At 56.4% G+C, this 19,462-nt stretch overlaps 1 protein-coding gene across 1 annotated transcript; it reads left to right on the top strand.

Moving 5' to 3' along the window:
- The first annotated feature begins 3,646 nt into the window (after positions 1-3,646).
- Positions 3,647-11,350, top strand: DACT3 (dishevelled binding antagonist of beta catenin 3). The gene is made up of 4 exons (XM_040977854.1): positions 3,647-3,895; positions 8,669-8,765; positions 8,890-9,042; positions 9,786-11,350. The coding sequence occupies exons 1-4, from the start codon at positions 3,647-3,649 to the stop codon at positions 11,192-11,194; spliced, it is 1,908 nt and encodes a 635-aa protein (XP_040833788.1). The 3' UTR covers positions 11,195-11,350.
- Positions 11,351-19,462: the final 8,112 nt, after the last annotated feature.

Here is a 19,462-nt window from a genome sequence, read left to right as displayed (position 1 = left end):
GACCTGAAAGAAGGCAAGCCACTAGACGTACCCCCTGGGTGGGTCCTGATAACAACCATCAACAGCTTGGTGGCTTAGCTGGTAAAGCCGCTTGCCACACTGGAAGCCCCTGTGGGCATTATCTTGAACTCCCAGCTGTGCTGCTTCTGGTCCAGCTCCCTGCTAAGCCCCTGGGAAAACATCAGAGGATGGCTCAAGTGCTTGGGTCCCTGCACCCTCGTGGGACACTTGGCGGAAGCTGCTGGCTCCTGGTTTCATTTCAGCCCAGCTGCTTCCCCTCCCATCCAACTCCCTGCTTGTGGCCTGGGAAAGCAGCATAGGATGGCTCAAATCTTTTGGGACCCTGCACCCGTGAGGGAGACCGGGAGGAAGCTCTTGGCTTCGGATTGACTCAGCCTGGGCCATTGTGACTGGGGGTGAATCAGCAGATCTTTCTGTCTCTCCCTCTTTATGTAAATTATGTAAGTTTGTCTTCCTGTTTAAAAAAAAAGAAAAATCACACATGATGGAGAGAAGGAAAGGACTTTATCCATGAAGGGGAGGAGGCCACAAGGTAAGCCCTGGCCTATGACTCCCACTTCTGATCCAGCTTCCTGCCAATGGATCCAGGAAGGATGGGCCAAGTGCTACCCACATGGGAGAACCGGGAGAAGCTCCTGGCTTCAGGTTGGCTCAGCCTTGGTCACTGCAGACATTTGGAGAATGAACTGGTATAATGATGATCTTTCTCTCCCTTGCTGTGGCTGCCTTCCAACTAAATAAAATAACCTTTTTAAGAAAAAAAAGTACGGTGTTCTGTTTTGTAAGATTTATTTTAATTGGAAAGTCAGGTTTACAGAGGCAGGGAGAAACAGAGAAAAAAATATCTTGCATCCACTGCCTCACTCCCAAAGTGGCTACAAGACTAGAGCTGAGCTGATCTGAAGCCAGGAGCTTCTTCCGTGTCTGCCACACGGGTGCAGGGTCCTAAGGCTTTGGGCCATCCTTGACTGCTTTTCCAAGCCATAAGCAGGGATCTGGATGAGAAGTAGAGTTGCCAGGACATGGACAAGCACCCATATAGGATGCTAGCACTGCAATTTGGAAGAATTAGCCAATTGAACCATTGTGCCAGGCCAACAAAATAATATTAATAATAATAAAAAAAAAAAAAAACTTGGGCCTGACGCGGTGGCCTAACAGCTAAAATTCCCACCTTGAACATGTCAGGGTCCAATATGGGCGCCAGTTCTAATCCCAGCAGCCACACTTCCCATCCAGCTCCCTGCTTGTGGCCTGGGAAAGCAGTCAAGGATGGCCCAAAGCCTTGGGACCCTGCACCCGCATGGGAGACCTGGAAGAAGCTCCTGGCTTTGGATCGGCTCAGGTCTGGACATTGCGGTCGCTTGGGGAGTGAACCATCAACAGAAGATCTTCTTTTCTGTCTCCTCTTCTCTGTATATCCGGCTTGCCATAAATTTTTAAAAATGACCTTGAACAAGTGTAGTCCATTTATAAGAACAGTCTTGGGATGCTGGGAGCAAGAGCAGGGACAGGTTCCTACAGGCCCCTGGATGCCCAGGCCAGTGAGTTCACGCAGCCTCCAGAATCCCCAGGCAGGCTTGCGTCCTAGTGACGGCCTGCATACTTTCTCCATGATGAAATGCTTTCCCAGGCAAGAAGGCTCCAGCACGGATTTTACTAGAATCTTCTCCTACCTGGTACCCAGGCCTCTTGCCACAGCGGGGTTAGGAGGGTTTCCATCTCACACAGAATGCATTTTGTCCCTGTGGCCAGTGGTCGTCCCATTAGATGTATCAAACAGGACAGACTCAGTCTCACCTGAGAGCCAGCCCTCAAGTAAGGGGGGAAAGGGGAGGGCCTCACCTCCTTAACCTCCTTAACCTTAACTCTAACCCTAGCGCCTCAAGCTGTGCAGCAGGGGTAGGCTGCCATCGGCCAGCCAACATGGGGAGGCTGCACCTGCCCCTGCATCCCTGCCTCTACCGTGACCCTGGACTTCTGGATTCTACATCACAAGAGGATAAAAGCCCAGGGACTGGGTTAATGTGCAGCTCCCTGGAAAAGCAGCAGTAGATGGCCCAAGGGTTTGGATTCCTGCCACCCACTGAGATCCAAATGGAGTTCCAGGTTCCTGACTTCAGCCTGGCCAAGGCCTGGTTACTGAAATCTTGGTTGGTTGGGGGCGGAGGTTGTGCTGGCATGATCCTCAACTAATCCTCCACCTGTAAGTGCCGGCATCCCACATGAGTACCGGTTTGCACCCTGGTTGCTCCACTTCCCATCCAGCTCCCTGCTTGTGGCCTGGGAAAGCAGCGGAGGACGGCCCAAAGCCTTGGGACCCTGCACCCCTGTGGGAGATCCAGAAGAAGCCCCGACTCTTGGTTTCGGATCAGCTTAGTATCGTCTGTTTTGGCCACTTGGGGAGTGAACCAGTGGATGGAAGATCTTAATCTTTTTCGCCTTCTCTCTGTAAATCTGCCTTTCGGATAAGTAAAAATTAATTTAAGAAAAAATGGGACGAGGTCTCATGTTCCTCTTGTCCCTAGGTTTTGGAGAGTTCTGCCTGGGAAAGGTAGAGGTTCTCCGGGCTTGGGGACACAGGCAGGCCACCTGAGGGGACACCTCAGCCTCCCCCCACAGCCTCCCCCAGGCCAGGAATGGGAGCTTCAGGCTCGGGCTGCCCCGGAGCACGGGGCCGGAGAACAGAGCATCTTACAAGACCGAACAATGCTCCTCAGAACCATGGACAAAGGGCTCCCTGGATTCAGGGCCCTGGGCAGACAAAAGACGCTCACATTGGTCTCTGGTCAGCTCTCAGAATCTTCTTTTAAATTCCAGAATTTGGGCTCCCAAACCGATCAGCTTTAGCCACCTTAGAAGCTAAACACACACACCATTTGTTGGGCCCCTTGCTCAAAACCAAGGATTTCGAGGCAGACCATTGCAAAAGGGCGCGGCGATCCTGAGAGAACCTCACGCCAGTGAAGCCGGCTTCCATCCGACAGCATCCATCTTAAGAGTTGTATGCCCGGGCAGGCTTCCTGGAAGAGGAGTCGACATCAAATCTCGACCCTCTCTCACTCAGCTCTCCCTCTGCGCAGGGAGAACACCCGACCAGGAGCAGCTGCCAACTTGTCACGTGGATCCAGCCTCTATTTATAGCTCACCCTGCCCCCTCCAGCCGAACGGCCCAATGGCAGCCAGAGCTCGCCCGCAAGTGGGTGGATCCGGAGAGGCACGGACCAATGGCACAGGAGCAAGGGCGGGCTTGTTTCATTGTGACGCGTAGTGAAGGGCGTGGCCAGCACCGGGAGGCTGGCTCGCAGGGGGGGGCGTGGCGAGGCACCGCGAGTAGGTAGCTGCGAGCATGCGTCCTGTGAGGCAGCACCCGCCCAGCGTCTTCGTCAGGAAGAGTATCGGCCAATAGGCGACGGTGGCTCGGGCGCTGGGGAGGCGTGGCCATGTAGATGAGGCGCGGGTGGGCGGCCCAATGGGCGGGCGCCTATGCAGATGAGACGGTGACAGCCCGGCCAGCGGGCGGGCGGGCGGGCGCGCGAGCAGGCGGGCGGGCGGGCGGGGAGGTGGGACCGGGAGCGCGGGGTGGCCGCGGGGCCCGGCCGGCCTGGGGCGGGGGGCCGCAGCCATGATCCGGGCCTTCTCGTTCCCGGTGAGCCCCGAGCGGGGCCGGCTGCGGGGCTGGCTGGAGGGCAGCCTGGCCGGGCTCTGCGAGTTGCATTGGCTTCGGGAGAGGCAAGAGTACCGCGTGCGGCAGGCGCTGCGGCTGGCCCAGCCCGGAATGGGGGGCGCCGAGGCCGACGACCAGGAGGACGCCGACGAGGACGAAGATGCGGCGGCGGCGCGCCGGGCCGCAGCCGCCCTGGAGGAGCAGCTGGTGAGGGGCCTCCTGTCCGTCCGTCCCCTCCACCCCGGTGTCTGTCCGTGTCAGTCTGTCTGGGTTGGATGCTCACACCTCGGTCTCGACTCGTGGGGGTGAGGAGAGGAACGGAGAGCAGGGAAGGAGGAGCGAGGACAACGGGCAGGGCTGGAGACCCCGGAGTCCGGGCGGCGGGCGGGTCCTGGCCTTCCCTGGCCGCCCCCCAGCCCTCCGGATCTGCCGCCGCCATAGGCCCCAGGAGCCCACAGTGCCCTGCCCCCCACAGAAAATTCTTCTTGGACGCCCAAGGATGTGTCGGGTCCGGGTCCGAGGACTTTGGATGCGTTGTCTCCTTGCAGTTGGGGAGCTCCGGGGTGGAGAGAGTCTCCCCATTTGATGGAGCAGGATGCTGAGGCTCCAGGAGGGGGGAAGTGACTGGTCCAAGGTCACACGGCCGGCCTGGATCCGGCACGTCCCTCTCCACTCTGCCCGGACCCCCCCCCACACACACACACACTCCCAAGGCTCCATCTTCCCCAAGTCCCTGGTGTGCTTGGAGATCTCCGCAGGGGGCATGCTGGGGGAGGGGATCGCAGGGCCTCTCCAGCTCGGGGGGCGGGGGTTCTACCTGGACCCAGCCCTGCTGGGCACTCTGGAGGACGCAGGGTGAACGGCAGGAGGGCCCTGACTTTGGACCGCCCCGGGTTCTCCTGGTGGAAGGCACGAGCGAACCGGGTTTCCAAAACGACTTGAAAAGAAGCGCCCTGCCTCCCTCTGTTGGTCATTCCCGAGTGCCCCCCACGGCTGGGGCCTGGGGGTCTCGCATACGCTCTTCCCACTCCATCCCGGCTCGCCTGGCCCCTCTCCCATCTCTACGCCCCGGCTCGGGCCCTCTCCTCCCCTCCCCCTCCATCACCCCCACCCCAGCCCGCAGAGCTGTGTGTGTGTGTGCGTGTGTGTGTGTGTGTGTGTGTGTGTGTGTGTGTGGTCAGAGCTTCCCGTTTGGGGAAACCTGAGCTGCCGGGCCGGAGGAGGGGGCTCTGTCTCCTGCTGACCTCGACTGCCCCCTCCCCAGATGGGAAGTAGGAAGGGGGCTGCAGCCTGACTGCGGCTCAGCCCCTCCCCCGGCCGGCCGCGGGACCCTGCACATTCCCTGCAAACAGAAACAGCTGTGGAAGGTCCCACCCCCTCCCAAAGTTAGAGCCGGCGGGGCGCGGGGTGGGGGGTGCCTTCTCTGGCTCCCCCACTCCCCCCACCCTGGGCTGCCTGGGCTTCCGAAGGCGCCTCCCACCCCTACGGGGCGGGGTGGGGCGGGGCCGGGAGGAGCCTGGGCTGGCTGGGTCCTTTCCCCCCTCTACCCTTGTGGCTCCTCCAGCGCCCCCACTCCCGGCCCTGCCAGGTCCTCACGCCCCCCACCCCCCATCTCCTGGACCCAGCCTCTGGGAGGAGGCGGTGGCAGGCAGGAGGGGGCCCGGGGTTGGGGGGGAGGGAGACAGCGGCTCCCAGAGAGGAGCGGAGGCGCGCTAAATATAACCCCCTTGGAGGGGGGTGGGTTCCTGGGGTCCTTCTGAAGAGGCGGTACTCTAAGGGTGCTCATCCTGCTGCCTCTCCCCTGCCCTCCCCACCATACCCCAGGGGTAACAAGGACTGCAGCTAGACATGGTGACTTTCTAGGCAGAATTTTGAATGCCCAACAAGACATCTTTGGGGCATAGCAGGGGTGGGGGGGGCGGGGCTGGGTCTTTGCATCTGAGAAGGGAAAAGTTGCCTTCCAGCAGGAGGGACTTCAATCAGACTCCCAGAAGGACTTCCCAGCAGATCCTGAGCCAGAGGGCAGCAGATAGGGCGTTGGGAACAAAAGTCTGGGGACCTGGGGGGCAAAAGGGTCTCCAGGGATCCTAGCATGTCCCGTGTAAGGTTTCCTAAGCCCACTCCCCCGTGTGCTGGTGGGGGGCTATGCCCTGCACACCCTCTGGTCTAAAGATGCACCCTTTGCAGTAGGAAGGGGTGAGTTCAGACTTGCAAATGGGAGTGTGCAGGTCTGGAGGAGGGGGGCTTTGGGGGTTCTAGATGCTATGGAGCGGGGAGCCCCTCCAGACGACTCCCCAACACCTGCTCTTCTCTGCAACGAGAAAATTCAGAGGAGACCTGTAGCACTTCCTCTCCCAGGCCATCCTCCTCCACTTACTTTGCATTGTACAAGTCACACGTGACTTTGTCTTTTCCGGGTAGTGAATCCGTGGCTCTTTGCCTACTAATGCAGGCTAGCACGGATTAAGTGGCTTGAACCTGTTTAATCCTCGTGAAAAAATCCGAGGGTACCCATGCTACAGAGAACAAAACTGACGCCCAGGCTGGTGAAGCCACCTTGTCCAGTCACATGCCTAGGGGGCGGCCCCGGCAGGCCCAGTCCACGCCTGCCTTCCTCACACTTGCTTTTACCAGGGTACCCTCATCTTCCCTTGCTCCTTACATCCAGCTGGTCCCTGCATGCACTCCTGTTGTTCCTCTGCCACACACCCACACACACCTTGGTCTTGAGTCTAGCCAAGTATCTCTCAATTAATTTGTCTCCAGAAACATACTGGGACATGTCATATTTTTACAAAAAAAAAAAAACAAAAAACAAACCAAAACAAAAAAACTGCACTTTGCAATTTGTAGTTCTTGGTTGGGGTCCCAGGGAGCAGGCTAGGGATGTTTCCAGTCTGGGCACCTTCTGACCAGTACCACCACACCACATGAACCTGGTCCCCAAGTGGATGTGGCAGACAGTGGCTCAGTTATCCTGAACCCCTCATCCCTTCTTGATCCACTCAGTTTCCACCTCAACTTCTCCCTTTCCACTCTCACTCCAGTCCCTTTTCAGGGCTATGTAGTACTCTCTTGCAGCCAGCTGTGTGGCTGGTTGTGCAAGCCAGAACAACTCTGTCTCTGCTCTCCCGGGTGGGGGGAGACTGACTTTCTAGGAATGAGATCCTTCTGCATAGTTTGAAGCTTTGAGGTCATTACCGCTGCGTGCACAGTGGGAGGCCGGACCCGGGAGGAGCAGGGGCACTGGATGACGGGGCGGCATCCGCACAGACATGACTAAAACAAGGGCACGCGCTGCAGGACAAGAAGCGCAGGAGCTGCAGGGAGGCCCGCACACTCACACCCAGCCTGCGTACCTGAGCACTGGGGGATTTTTTTGTTTTGTGTTTAGCCACTCCCTGAGGCTGCACAGTGGATCCTGCCTTTTCTGAACTCTTCAGCTTGCAGGCGATTCCGTCTGGAACGTCTTTGTATCTCCCTGGGGCAGGAGCCCCTAATGATTTGTTGACCTCCTTTGTATAAACAAGCCCAGATGGGGGCTTCTGTTCCCCAGGGTGGGGTTGGGGGTGTGGACAGTCCAGCCTGGGTAGTCGGTGCTGGGGGTGAGTGGTGGCTGCAATGCAGAGGGGGACTGGGGAGGAGGGGCACGGACTGGCCAGTCTTTTCTGCCCTAAATAGGCAGAACTGGATGGCAGGCCTGCTGGCCCCTCCTCCCTGCCTTCTCCCTCCTTGCAGCTTCCCAGACAAGCTGCTTTTGTGTGGCTTAACGGGCAGCCTGCTGGGGCTACCCCGCTGCCCTGCCTCAAACCCCTCAGACCCCGCCCATGAGACGTCCCCTTGGCCCTGGCCTTGCGGCTGTCCCACACAGCATCTTGGGTCTCAGAGACTTCATCTGCGGTGGTCCAGCTCTGCTCTTCCTCACTCTACACCCACCCCCAGAAGGTCACGGCCACACCATAAAAAAGCTTTCTTCCCCTCACCCGTTCCATCCCACTCTAATAATAATAACCATTAAAAATTTACGATTTTATTTTTGTCTTATTCAAAAGACTAAAAAGACAGATTGTCCGGCTGCTGGTTCAAATCGCTCCCCTCCCCTACCTCTGCTAGATGCTTGCAATAGCAGGGAGTGGGGTTAAGCAGAAGCCAGGAACTCCATCAAGATCTCCCACTTGGGTGATGGGGATGCAGGCACCTGAGCCATCTCCTGCCTGCTGCCAGGAGGGTTACACCAGCAGAACACTGGACTTGGAGCGAAGCAGGGACTTGAACCCAAAGGTGCGCCAGTGCGGGACCTGGGTTTCCCACAGGGCGGCCTAACTGCCCTGCAGTATGCTCATCCTCCTGAAGAGGGTTTTCACCTTCTTCACACCTGATAGGAAAGTGTGTACGCCCCAGCACCAAGGCCTCGGGATGGGTTCACAGAACTTTCTTCGGGCCCAGCAGCTGGGACAGCCACTGGCCACAGAGGCAGGAGAGGCGAGCGACGGGTAGTGGGCAGCAACAAAGGACTTGAGGCAGACTTGCAATAGGACTTCCGATGGAGGCTAGGTGGGAACTGGCAACACCTGGCAAAGGTGGGTCTGTGCCTGAGAGAAGGCAGGCTGACGGCTCAGGGCTAGGCCAGGTGCCGGACACTACGTTTTAGGCAAGGAACCTGAAGTTAGACTCAAGGGGTAGGTGGGGGGAGGGCATTCTAAGAGGAGTTTGGAGGCTGAGAGTGAGATGGGGGTATCTGCAGTAGCAAGGGGCAGGTGCTGCAGCCCCTCTCCACCTTGTATTGAGAAGGGAAGAAGGTATGGGATACAGCATGAAGACTCACAGGTAGACAGCTCAAGGGACTTCCTAGTGGGGAAAAAGGGACTGATCTTGAGGGGTCTCTGCCTAGTCAGAAACTGCCCAAGGGCTCAAGAATGGGGCCCAGTGGGCAAGAGGCCTGGGGACCTTCTGACCATCTTGCTCTCCCCACACCCCCAGGAGGCCCTGCCCGGCCTCATCTGGGACCTGGGACAGCAGCTGGGAGACTTGAGCTTGGAGTCTGGGGGCCTGGAGCAGGAGAGCGGGCGCAGCTCAGGTGAGTCACGCGGGCAGGGAGGGGGGCAGGGGACAGGGCCTTCCTGGGACACTCCCATCCTTGCCCTGGGCTTCTGTCTCAGGCATTCCCGTTCCCCACTCCTGACTGCCTCCGCTTCTCCCAGGCTTCTATGAAGACCCCGGCTCCACAGCAGGTGCAGACTCTCCCACATCCACCTTCTGTGGGGACAGTGGCTTCTCCGGCTCCAGCTCCTACGGGCGCTTGGGGCCCTCAGAGCCCCGGGGCATCTATGCCAGCGAGAGGCCCAAGTCCCTAGGTAAGGTGGGCTGGGCTGGGGTACCCAAAGCCAGGAAAAGGACAGCAGGGCAGCCCTGGGGGGTTGTGCTGGTTCTGACAGCTCCTTTCCCTGTGACTTAGAGTGGGGTCCCTTCCTTTGGGGGAGCTGTGAGAATGGGTTAATTCCAGTGCACGTGGAGTGGCTACGACTACAGTCAGGCACTCTGATACGGGACACAATCCTCCCAAGTTGGTGTCTACCTGTTGCACGACCAGGCCCGCCTCTCCGTGGACCTCCTTGCATGCAGATCGCCAGACACTGGCGTGCTTACAGCAAAAAACCAACCACAGCAAGGGACTTGAAGGTGTCCCTTTGAGCATAGGGCCACACTGCCATTGTAGAACATTTGCCCAGGGAGGGCTGGGCTGTGACTGGGCCGTTGGATGGGGCACCTGCAGTAAGTGAAGGGGTGAGCCTGGGTGGGGAAGTAGGAATGGCAGGTGCAAAGCCAACCCCCACCCTCACCCCCATCCTTGGGGCTGGGTCACGTAGCCTGGCAGGTGCATCCAGGCCGGTACGGCTTCAGAACAGGAACTACAGCACCCAGTAGGCCCTTGTGAAACTGATATGAATCCCGCGTGAGAAAGGAGTGACAGTGATGACTCCACGAGGTGGAGATGGGGAGGGCGGCAGGCAACCGGCCCCTCGCAGGCTGCGGGGTGGGGGTGGGGATGGGGGCGAAGGACTTTGATAGCCCCTCCACTCTCTTCTCCCTGTCCTAGGAGATGCCAGTCCCAGTGCTCCAGAGGCGGTGGGCGTGCGGGCAGCTGTGCCGCGTTCCTTCTCGGCGCCCTATCCGACAGCAGCCGGGCCCACAGGCCCCGAAGCCTGCTCATCCGCTGAGCGGAGGGCCCGCGCCGGGCCCTTCCTGACACCCAGCCCTCTGCACGCCGTGGCGCTGCGGAGCCCGCGACCCTGCGCCCGTCCCCCCACGGCCGACTCACCCGATGCGGTGGTGGGCGCGGGACGACCCCTGGACGGCTACATCTCGGCGCTCCTGCGCAGGCGCCGCCGCCGGGGGGCGGGCCAGCCCCGGACCAGCCCCGGGGGCGCGGACGGGGGCCCACGGCGGCAGAACAGTGTGCGCCAGCGGCCGCCCGACGCGTCCCCGCCCCCCGGAGGCGCGCGACCCGCGCCTGAGCCTCCAGTGGAGCGCGTCGGGGGCCGTCCCACCAGCCCTGCCGCAGCCTTGAGTCGAGCCTGGGCCTCTCAGTGGGAGTCGGAGGCGGCGCCCGAGCCAGCAGGGCCGCCTGCTGTCTCCTCGCCCCCCGACAGCCCGGCGGAGGGCCGCCTCGTGAAGGCGCAATACATCCCTGGTGCCCAAGCTGCCACCCGTGGCCTGCCGGGGCGCGCAGCCCGTCGCAAAGCGCCGCCGCTGACTCGTGGTCGCAGCGTCGAGCAGTCACCGCCCCGAGAGCGTCCCCGGGCCACGGGCCGCCGTGGACGCATGACCGAGGCCTCTTCAGGCCGCCGGGGCTCGCCCAGGGCGCGTAAAGCTGCGCGCTCTCAGTCGGAAACCAGCCTGCTGGGCCGTGCTGCCGCCGTGCCTACGGGGCCCCCCAAGTACCCGACAGCCGAACGAGAGGAGCCTCGGCCGCCAAGGCCCCGTCGCGGCCCGGCGCCCACACTTGCGGCCCAGGCCGCAGGCTCCTGCCGTCGCTGGCGCTCCACCGCCGAGATCGACGCCGCGGATGGACGCCGCGGTCGGCCTCGGGCACCCACGGCACGCGGCCCGGTGCCCGGCCCTTCGCCGTCGGCCCCTCAGCGTCGCCTGCTCTATGGCTGTGCGGGCAGCGACTCGGAGTGCTCGGCGGGACGCCTGGGGCCGCTGGGCCGACGCGGGCCCACAGGAGGCGCCGGTGGCGGCTACGGGGAGAGTGAGTCGAGCGCCAGCGAGGGCGAGTCGCCTGCCTTCAGCTCGGCCTCCAGCGACTCGGACGGCAGCGGTGGCCTCGTGTGGCCCCAGCAGCTGGTGGCGGCCACGGCTGCCTCTGGGGCTGCGGGCGGAGCCGGTGGAGGGGCGCCCGCCGGCCCCGCCAAAGTCTTTGTGAAGATCAAGGCTTCCCACGCGCTGAAGAAAAAGATCCTGCGTTTCCGTTCAGGGTCCCTCAAGGTCATGACTACAGTGTGAGTTTGGAGAGAGGAGTGGTGAGGTCTTAGCCTGGGGCTCCCCCTTCGTGGTCTCTGCACCTTCACGCTCCCCGACCCTTCCACGTGAACCTTCCAAAGACCACCGCTTTCCAAAGACCCTCCTCACCGCCCCCACCCCTTGTCAATCACGTCTGAGTGGATTGCGGGCTCTGCCCACCTGTCCTGCGGGAAGAAAGGCAGAGGAGCCCCGTCTGATCCAGGTCTGCTTCCGGCCTCCTGGAAGCAGGAAGGCTCCTCCATTTTCTTCCTTTAGAAGCTCACGACCTCCCCACCCCCCATCTCAGATACAGCCCCTCCCCCTCACTCACCAAGTGCCCCCCTCCATGTCCCTGGGTTAGGGGTGTCCTGGTCAGAGCACCCTGGGAAGGGGCGGGGCACCAACCTGGGAGATCTGGGGGTCCAGTCCCTCCCTCCCCCAGCTACGGAGGACTGGGAGGTGGAAGAGAGAAGGACGAGGCATCTTTGGCTCACCCGCGCGCCCCCTGGCAAGGCATGGGGGAGGGGAGCCTGATGACTCAGCTGGTCCAATACAGTACTTTCTTTTTTTTTTTTTTTTTTAATCACTGTATTTATTATGACAATGGTGACTCCCCGGTGCACAGGGGGCCAGATTCCGCGTGTTTCTCTAACCTCTTTGTAAATAAATGCACAGTGTTCCATACCTTTTGGGACTCTTGTTCTGTGAGGGAAATGGCATCAACATCACCTTCCGAAAAAGGAACGCTTACTGAGCACCTGTCGGCTTGGGCGGTGCTAGGGACCAGAGCCAAGATGGGATGGCCGGGATCCGGCATCAGCTTCCTCCCATCCTGTTAGATTCACCACTCATCAAACGTTAGATTCGCCGACCACCAGGGAAAGAATAACCCGGCCAAATATGTGAGAAGAATTCAGATGGCCTTTATTTCAGGGAACCATGGTCACGGGCTTCCCTTCCCCGTGCAGCAGGAAGAGACGTGAAGGAGTGGGCTGCAGAGGAAGGAGAGCGTGGAAGAGACGGGGAAGGGGCCCTTTTAAACTCTCCTTGACAAGGAAGCTGAAACAGGGGTCATCTCGGCCTTTATTGGTGGGGGGAAATGGGTCTGTGCCCTTCATTGGTGCAACGGTGGTCTCACCGCCTGAGCGGCCCGCCAGAATTCTGCCATCCTTCTAGGTTTGGTTGGAGGCAAACTCCGCCCTTCTCCGGTTACCATGGTAGCCATTACACCCCACCCCTTGGCATGTTGTTAGTTTGATTTCTGGCACTGATGAGGGCCTGGGTTGAGTCCCCGCTACCCTACTCCTGACCTAGCTTCCTTCTGATGAACACCCTCAGAGCAGGGAACAAGTGATTACTCATGTCCTCGGGCCCCTGCCACCCAGTGGGAGACCCAGGGTGGGGTTCAAGCATCCTTGGCTTCAGCCTGCTCTAGTGCTGGTCCTTGCGGACATGTGGCGGACATGATCCAGTGGGTGGAAGATCTTGTTGGCTACATCTCAATGCAAATAACTAGCAATCTAAATATAAGTATGATTTCATAGAATTGGGGGGCAAAGGCAATCCCCCGAGTCCCTGTCTCAGGGGTGCTGGGGGCCCAGACTTTTGCATCCTTTTCTGCTTTTGTGTTTGCAGTCACGGACACATCAAGCTCTGTAAGTACCTGCACCTACGACAATAAGGAGGCTTCCCAAAGCTCATGGGAAATTCTTTTCATTTTGAAACCCTTTCATATGCATATGTGTTTACATGTAATACTCATGCAAAGTTAGATATTTACATGCATTGGATTACATATACACAGAGTGTAAATATTTTTGTTGTTGTTTTACTTTCAAAAAATGTATTTCTTTGCAAGGCAAAGAGCTTCTCTTTCCTGGTTTGAGCTCCCAAATGCTTCTAGGCGCTGGGGATGGACCAAGCCACAGCTTGGAGCTGAGGCTTCAGTCCAGCTCATCAACATGGGATACAGGGACCCAAGCGCTTGAGCCATCCCTGCCACCTTGCCAGGGCTGCGCCAGTGGGCGGCTGGCATTAGGAGTTGGACTTGAATCTTGGCATGACCATATGGGCTATTGGACGTCCCAAACAGTGGGCCAAAGGCCTGCAACCCATTGCTCACACTGTGTGTGGATGTGAATTCATCTGTATTGGGATAGTTCTGGCTTTTTAAAAGATTTATTTATGTTTATTGGGAAGGCAGATTTACAGAGAGGAGAGACACAGAGAAAAATCTCCCATCCTTTGGTTCACTTCCCATAAGGCTGCAACAGCCAGATTGGGTGGGCTGCAGCTATTTTCCCTGAACTTCCTTCTCATCCCCCTAACTCCCCACTGCCTGACAAGCAAGGGAGGGGAGCTGAGCAGGCCCTGAGACCCGGGGGTGAGGCATTCCCACAGGCATGGCAATGCCGGCCACCTGTCCACGGGCAGCATGGCAGAGACAGGCCACGCAGCAAGGGGCTGCCAAGACCCCACCCTGGACTGCCTCCAGAGTAGGCAGAAGGGGTCCTTGCTGCTGATTTGACCTGAGTCCCCCCATGATTGGATCCCCTTCTTTTAGCGGGATCAGGCCTGCTGTGTTCCCATCTGAGCAACGGGACTGAGGGAGGAGGGAGGGGGCCACCTCGAGTGAGTCCTAGCTTCACTGCCAGGGAGGTGGGCACCATGGGAGTGTGGGGAGCACAGGAAGGACTCACTCGTATTAATTTTGCAATGGGAATGGTTACCAGCTCGATTGAGACACTCCCAGGGCATAAACTTGTCCATTTGTAGAGTGTACAGGTCTGTGGTTTTCAGTGTATACTCAGATCTGTGCGCTTGCCACATTCCCAGAAACTGACCTCTACCCCCGCAAGAAAAACCTTCGCCCTCCTCAACTATCATCCCGTTTGCTGTCCCAGGGTGATGGATTAGAACTGGTGCCCATATGGGAACCTGGGTGTGCAAGGCAAGGACTTTAGCCGCTAGGCTACCATGCTAGGCCCCCAGCATCAGATTTTTTAAAAAGAGATTATCAGGTAGGCATCAGGGAGGGGGGGTTTGAGGCATTCACATTTCAACAGCAAAAGACACTCCCTTAACACACAATTTGTTCATCTCGCAGGTGCCTTTCCAAAGTCTGTTCGTTCCTGTTCCCCTGCCTGGGGGAGGAAGCACCTCTCTTTGATCTGCTATCTAAACCCGAGGACTAGGGAATTTCTTGTCTGTTCATTTCCATATTAATAGCTCTGACTCCATGTTGGCAGAGATTCATAATGTCCTTTCACAAAACCCCCTTCTTTGTTTTGTAAATTAGGCCTGAAGGATGTAGCTAGGGAGAACAGAAAATGGAGAGAAGCAAAATTTTATATTATACGAGTAACTTCACCAGGGAGCAGAGACCCTAACTGCCTTTATCCCTTCCAACTCCTCAACATCTTTTTCCCCAGGGGAATGGACGCTGGCTGCGGTCAGGAATAGGGGCTGACGGTCTTTCTGGTTCTTCATGCTGAAAAAGGGCAGAGAGAGGGGGCCACAGCCGCGGGGCATCCCCCAGGGAGTCAGTCTAGAGGCCCCTTGGTAGAAGGAAGAATCATAATAGTTATAATAATTTCTCCCAAGCTATCATAGTTTTGAGTTTAGATGTAATGCCACGTTCAAGGTGAGGACTTTAGCTGCTAGGCCACCCCATGGGGCCTCATCATATAAGATCTAAACACAAGTTTAACATCAAAGTTTGTATGTAGTTACATCTTATTTAGCATTAATAGTCCTGAATCAAGAAAAGTTTTGGAGGAGAATCTTAACCCATAATAATTTTAACGTAGCAGTTAGTAGCATTCTAGCAAGATTTTTCAGAACTTTATGCACTTCAGAATAATCAAAGCTGTTTTATAACTCTAACAAGCCATATATTAACAATGGAAGAACGGAGGACTCTTAGGCAGGTGAGCAGAGAAATCCCCAATAACTTAGCAAGTGAGACAGGACTGACTGAACTCTACATTGCTCCCAGCGAAGTCTGGGAAAAGCCAAATAGGGAACCTGAGCAGTAAGGTCCAGGCTGAGCAGCTACAGACCAGCTGACTTTTTCCTGGCTGTTCTTCACTTTCTGTGTCTTTATCCGAGCTAATTGTGGGGCTCCTGAGAGACCCTTGATGGTCAGTGTAAGAGAGGAGAGGGAGTGGAGGCAAGGCTAGCACTCAGGATGAGAGAAAGCTGCTGTCCTGCGTCCAGGAGGAACTCTACAGGCTTGCTTTACACTCTGAGAGCCACCCGGCGCCCCTGGCTGCTGCTCTGGATCTCAGCAGACCTTGTGAGGAGGGTCCTGGGCTGCTTCAGTCCCGAGTGGGAAATCCCACAGGAAATGACCTACCCCAGGAGGGGACGCAGCTTTCCAGTGGTCTCCTTGGCGGCTGGGACATGGTCTCGGTGTCCATTCTGACAATCCTTGATGAAGTGTCCATTGCTTCTGCAGCAAAAGCACTTGGGAAGCCACCAGGGTCTCACTGGGACCAGGGGTACAGACCACCTCTTCCTGCTCCACCCTGGGATCCGCTCCTGTTCTGTGCACGTTACGGCCTTTACGAGGCTGTCAGACTCTACGGTTTTTCCTAATGTCCAAGGCAGTTAAGAATCTGTTATCTATAAATCATCTGTTAGAATCTCTCTTTTTTTTTTATCATTTTTTCATATTTGATTAGGATGAGAGTGTGGTCAAGGACTGGAGAAAAGTGGATGAGATCATTATTTTCACATTCTCTTTCTATCTTTCTGTATCTGGGGGCATGGGAGAAACAAGGGGAGAAGCCACACCTGTCCTACCAACCATCCCAGGGTCCTGTTCAAGTGGTTTTGATAATTCAGTAGTTGTGAATCGCTGCCAATCTCGCCATTCCAATCACGATGAAATCTCTCCAGAATCCACTGGCTGACATCATCCACCTTAGAATCTCCAATAGCTTCCCCATCGGGTTTGCCCACTCTCCCCTGCCAATCCAAAGCCAGGAACCAGGAACTTCTTCCGGGTCTCCCACACGCGTGCAGCGTCCCAAAGCTTTGGGCCGTCCTCGACTGCTTTCCCAGGCCACAAGCAGGGAGCTGGATGGGAAGTGGAGCTGCCGGGATTAGAACCGGCGCTCATATGGGATCCCGGGCGCGTTCAAGGTGAGGACTTTAGCTGCTAGGCCACCGTGCCGGGCCTTCCATCCTACTTTCTGCACTTGCCAGTGTGGTATGGCTTGTTCAGCCCCCAGGGCAGTCCACCCCCTCAGCATCCCTGAATGCCAATCATGTAGTCCTTCCACACAGACACGAAGTCCTATCAGAGAATGCAGATGCAGAAAAATGCTTGTCAGCAGGAGTATTAAATTTTCCTTGAGGCAAATTTAAAAAATTAACTCTTAAAAATGTTATAGATAAAGTGTCTCTAGAGGGCATTCCCCCCTTTTTATTTTTTCTTTATTTATTACTTAAACAATTGCCTTTTGGGGGTGTGGTATGCATATTTAACAAGTCTGAGCCAGGAGGTCGCTAACTCTCAGGAAAAACTATCAAATGAAAATCATCAAGTAACAGTTTTAGAAAACATAACCCCAAAGTCCAATGTCTGTTACAAATTGGAGATAGGTTAACAATTAAAACTAGGGCCCAGCATGGTGGCCTAGCGGCTAAAGTCCTTGCCTTGAACAAGTCGAGATCTCATATGGGCGCCGGTTCTAATCTCAGTTCCCTGTTTGTGGTCTGGGAAAGCAGTCAAGGACGGCCCAAAGCCTTGGGAATCTGCACCCTCGTGGGAGACCAGAAAGAAGCTCCTGGCTTCTGATCGACACAGCTCTGGCCGTTGCAGCCACTTGGGGAGTGAATCATCGAAAAGAAGACCATGTATTCCGAAAATTAATGGGAATATCTTTTTTTTTCCCAAAGATTTATTTATTTTCATTGTAAAGTCAGATGTACAGAGAGGAGGAGAGACAGAGAGGAAGATCTTCTGTCTGATGATTCACTCCCCAAGTGACCACAACAGCCGGAGCTGAGCTGATCTAAACCAGGAGACTGGAGCCTTCTCCGGGTCTCCCACGCGGGTGCAGGGTCCCAAGGCTTTGGGCCGTCTTGGGCTGCTTTCCCAGGCCACAAGCAGGGAGCTGGATGGGAAGCTGTGCTGATGGGTTCAAGGTGAGGACTTTAGCTATTAGGCTACCGCGCTAGGCCTGGAATACATGATCTTTAATTGAAGCTGTTATCACAATTACAGAGGGGGACGACAGGGAGGACAACCTCCAGCAGCCGACTGTGAATTAGATCAGGAAATGAGGGAAAAACCTAGAAGGAAAATAAGAAGCTATCTCCTATGTCTAACACCATTCCCTCTGCACCCCCACTTTCTGATTCAGCTCTTCACCCTCCCCATCTCACAGTACAGATGAGGAGGATGGAGGAGGGGGCTCTGAGATAGACCCGCCCCCCACAGGAGCGGCCACTGTGCCTGGACAAGGACGCCCTCGCGGTGTAGATGAGGAAGACGGAGAAAGGGGACCCGGGACCCCTGAGAGTCTCTTAAGGAAGACGCCAGCGTAATGCGGCTGGAAATGAAATCCAACGTACGGAAAGGAATGAAACCTCCAGTGTTAAACCACGGGATTTCTTTAGTAAAGGAAGGTGAGATAAAAGAGAAGCAGCTAAGCGCCAGCTGACGCCGCCTCACCCTTGATAGGCATCCAAAAATTCAAAAGTTTGGTATTTCTAGCTTCTGAGGCCTTTGGAAATAACAAAGGACTTATCTCTCATTTTGTACAAGCAACTGATTAGGCTATTTGTATTATATTTAAAAGCACGGTCAATGCCAAATGATACAAAATTTTGCTATATTAAGATGTTATTACTGCAAGGGCCCAGCGCCATGGCCTAGCGGCATGGGCACCGACTGGTTCTAATCCTAGCGGCCCTGTTTCCTATCCAGCTCCCTGCTTGTGGCCTGGGAAAGCAGTCAAGGACGGCCCAAAGTCTTGGGACCCTGCACCCGCGTGGGAGATCCAGAGGAGATTTCTGGCTCCTGGCTTCTAATCAGCTCAGCTCCGGCCATTACGGCCATGTGGGGAGTGAATCATCGGACGGAAGAGTTTTGTCTCTGTACATCTGACTTTCCAATAAAATAAATAAATCTTTGAAAAAAGAAAATAAGCCAGTTCTAGGTGAATGTCCACAGGTTTATTCATGTGTCCACGTAATTTACTGGATGTCTCTTTGGAATATTCCATATTGCTGGGGAAGCTGAAATCCAGGTCTTCATTTTCACGGGTGAATTTTAGGGTAATGGCCATTTTTTCCTCTCGAGGTTTTGATTCAGCCTGGATTATCTCGGTGACTTTGGATTTGCTAATTTCTAGTAGACAATGCCCGTCATTCTGGCATGATTTTGGAGGTCCCAGTCAGAGGGCAGTGGCCCTCCTGAGCTCCAGAACCTGGTGTGGCAGCCCGGGGAGACCCCTGTGATGGTTAACAGGGCCCCAAGCAGCTGAGCCAGGAAGCCTGGCTGGCAGGATTTGCTCTGACCTTTACTCAAAGGGACCATCTAAGTGGTTTCTGAGCACCCATGTGCGACTCGCGAAGGCTGGATGCCCGTGGATCAGCGCCCACGGGAGGCCTCGTTATGGCCCATCAGATCTCTGGGCTGTGTGTAATGGCCACCTGTCTGGATTGTATGTCATTGTCGTCTGTCTGTCTGCCTACATTGATTCTGCCCTATTCATTCATGCCCAACCTGTTCCGTGTTGGTCCTGGAGTTGGTTTGTCCTGTGGTGCAGTGGGTTAAGATACTGCCTGCCTGTAATACCAGCATCCCACAGGAGCCTGGAGTTTGAGGTCCAGCTGCCTCAGTTGCCATCCAGTCCCCTGGAAAGGCAGCAGAAGACAGGCCAAGTGCTTGGGCCTCTGCCGGCCCTGGGGGAGGCCCTTGGTGGAGGCCCTGGGGGAGGCCCGGATGGAGCTCTCGGCTTACAGGCAGTTGGAGCCATTTGGGGAGGGAACCAGAAGATGGAAGATCTGTGCCACTTCCTCTCTCTCTGTAACTCTGCCTTTCTAATAAATCAATAAATTGTGAATAATCAAAACAATCCTGCTGCTGTAAGCAGGCCTGAGTGAGGCCCCACGTGCCCATCTCCCTTCCTAAGACTGGAATTGCTGGGGCCCATGTCTTAACCTTTTGGGGTCCCTGACAGATGCTTCCTGCCTTGCATCTGATGGTTTACTCTCCCTTGCGCTCACAGACCAGGGCCAAGCCAGGCCCAGCCC

The sequence above is a fragment of the Ochotona curzoniae genome, unplaced genomic scaffold (genome assembly GCF_017591425.1).
Source record: "Ochotona curzoniae isolate NIBS_2020 unplaced genomic scaffold, NIBS_Ocur_1.0 contig_2861, whole genome shotgun sequence".
Lineage (NCBI taxonomy): Eukaryota > Metazoa > Chordata > Mammalia > Lagomorpha > Ochotonidae > Ochotona > Ochotona curzoniae.
The sequence above is the reverse complement of the archived record's forward strand: the minus strand, read 5'-3'. Positions and strand labels throughout refer to the sequence as shown.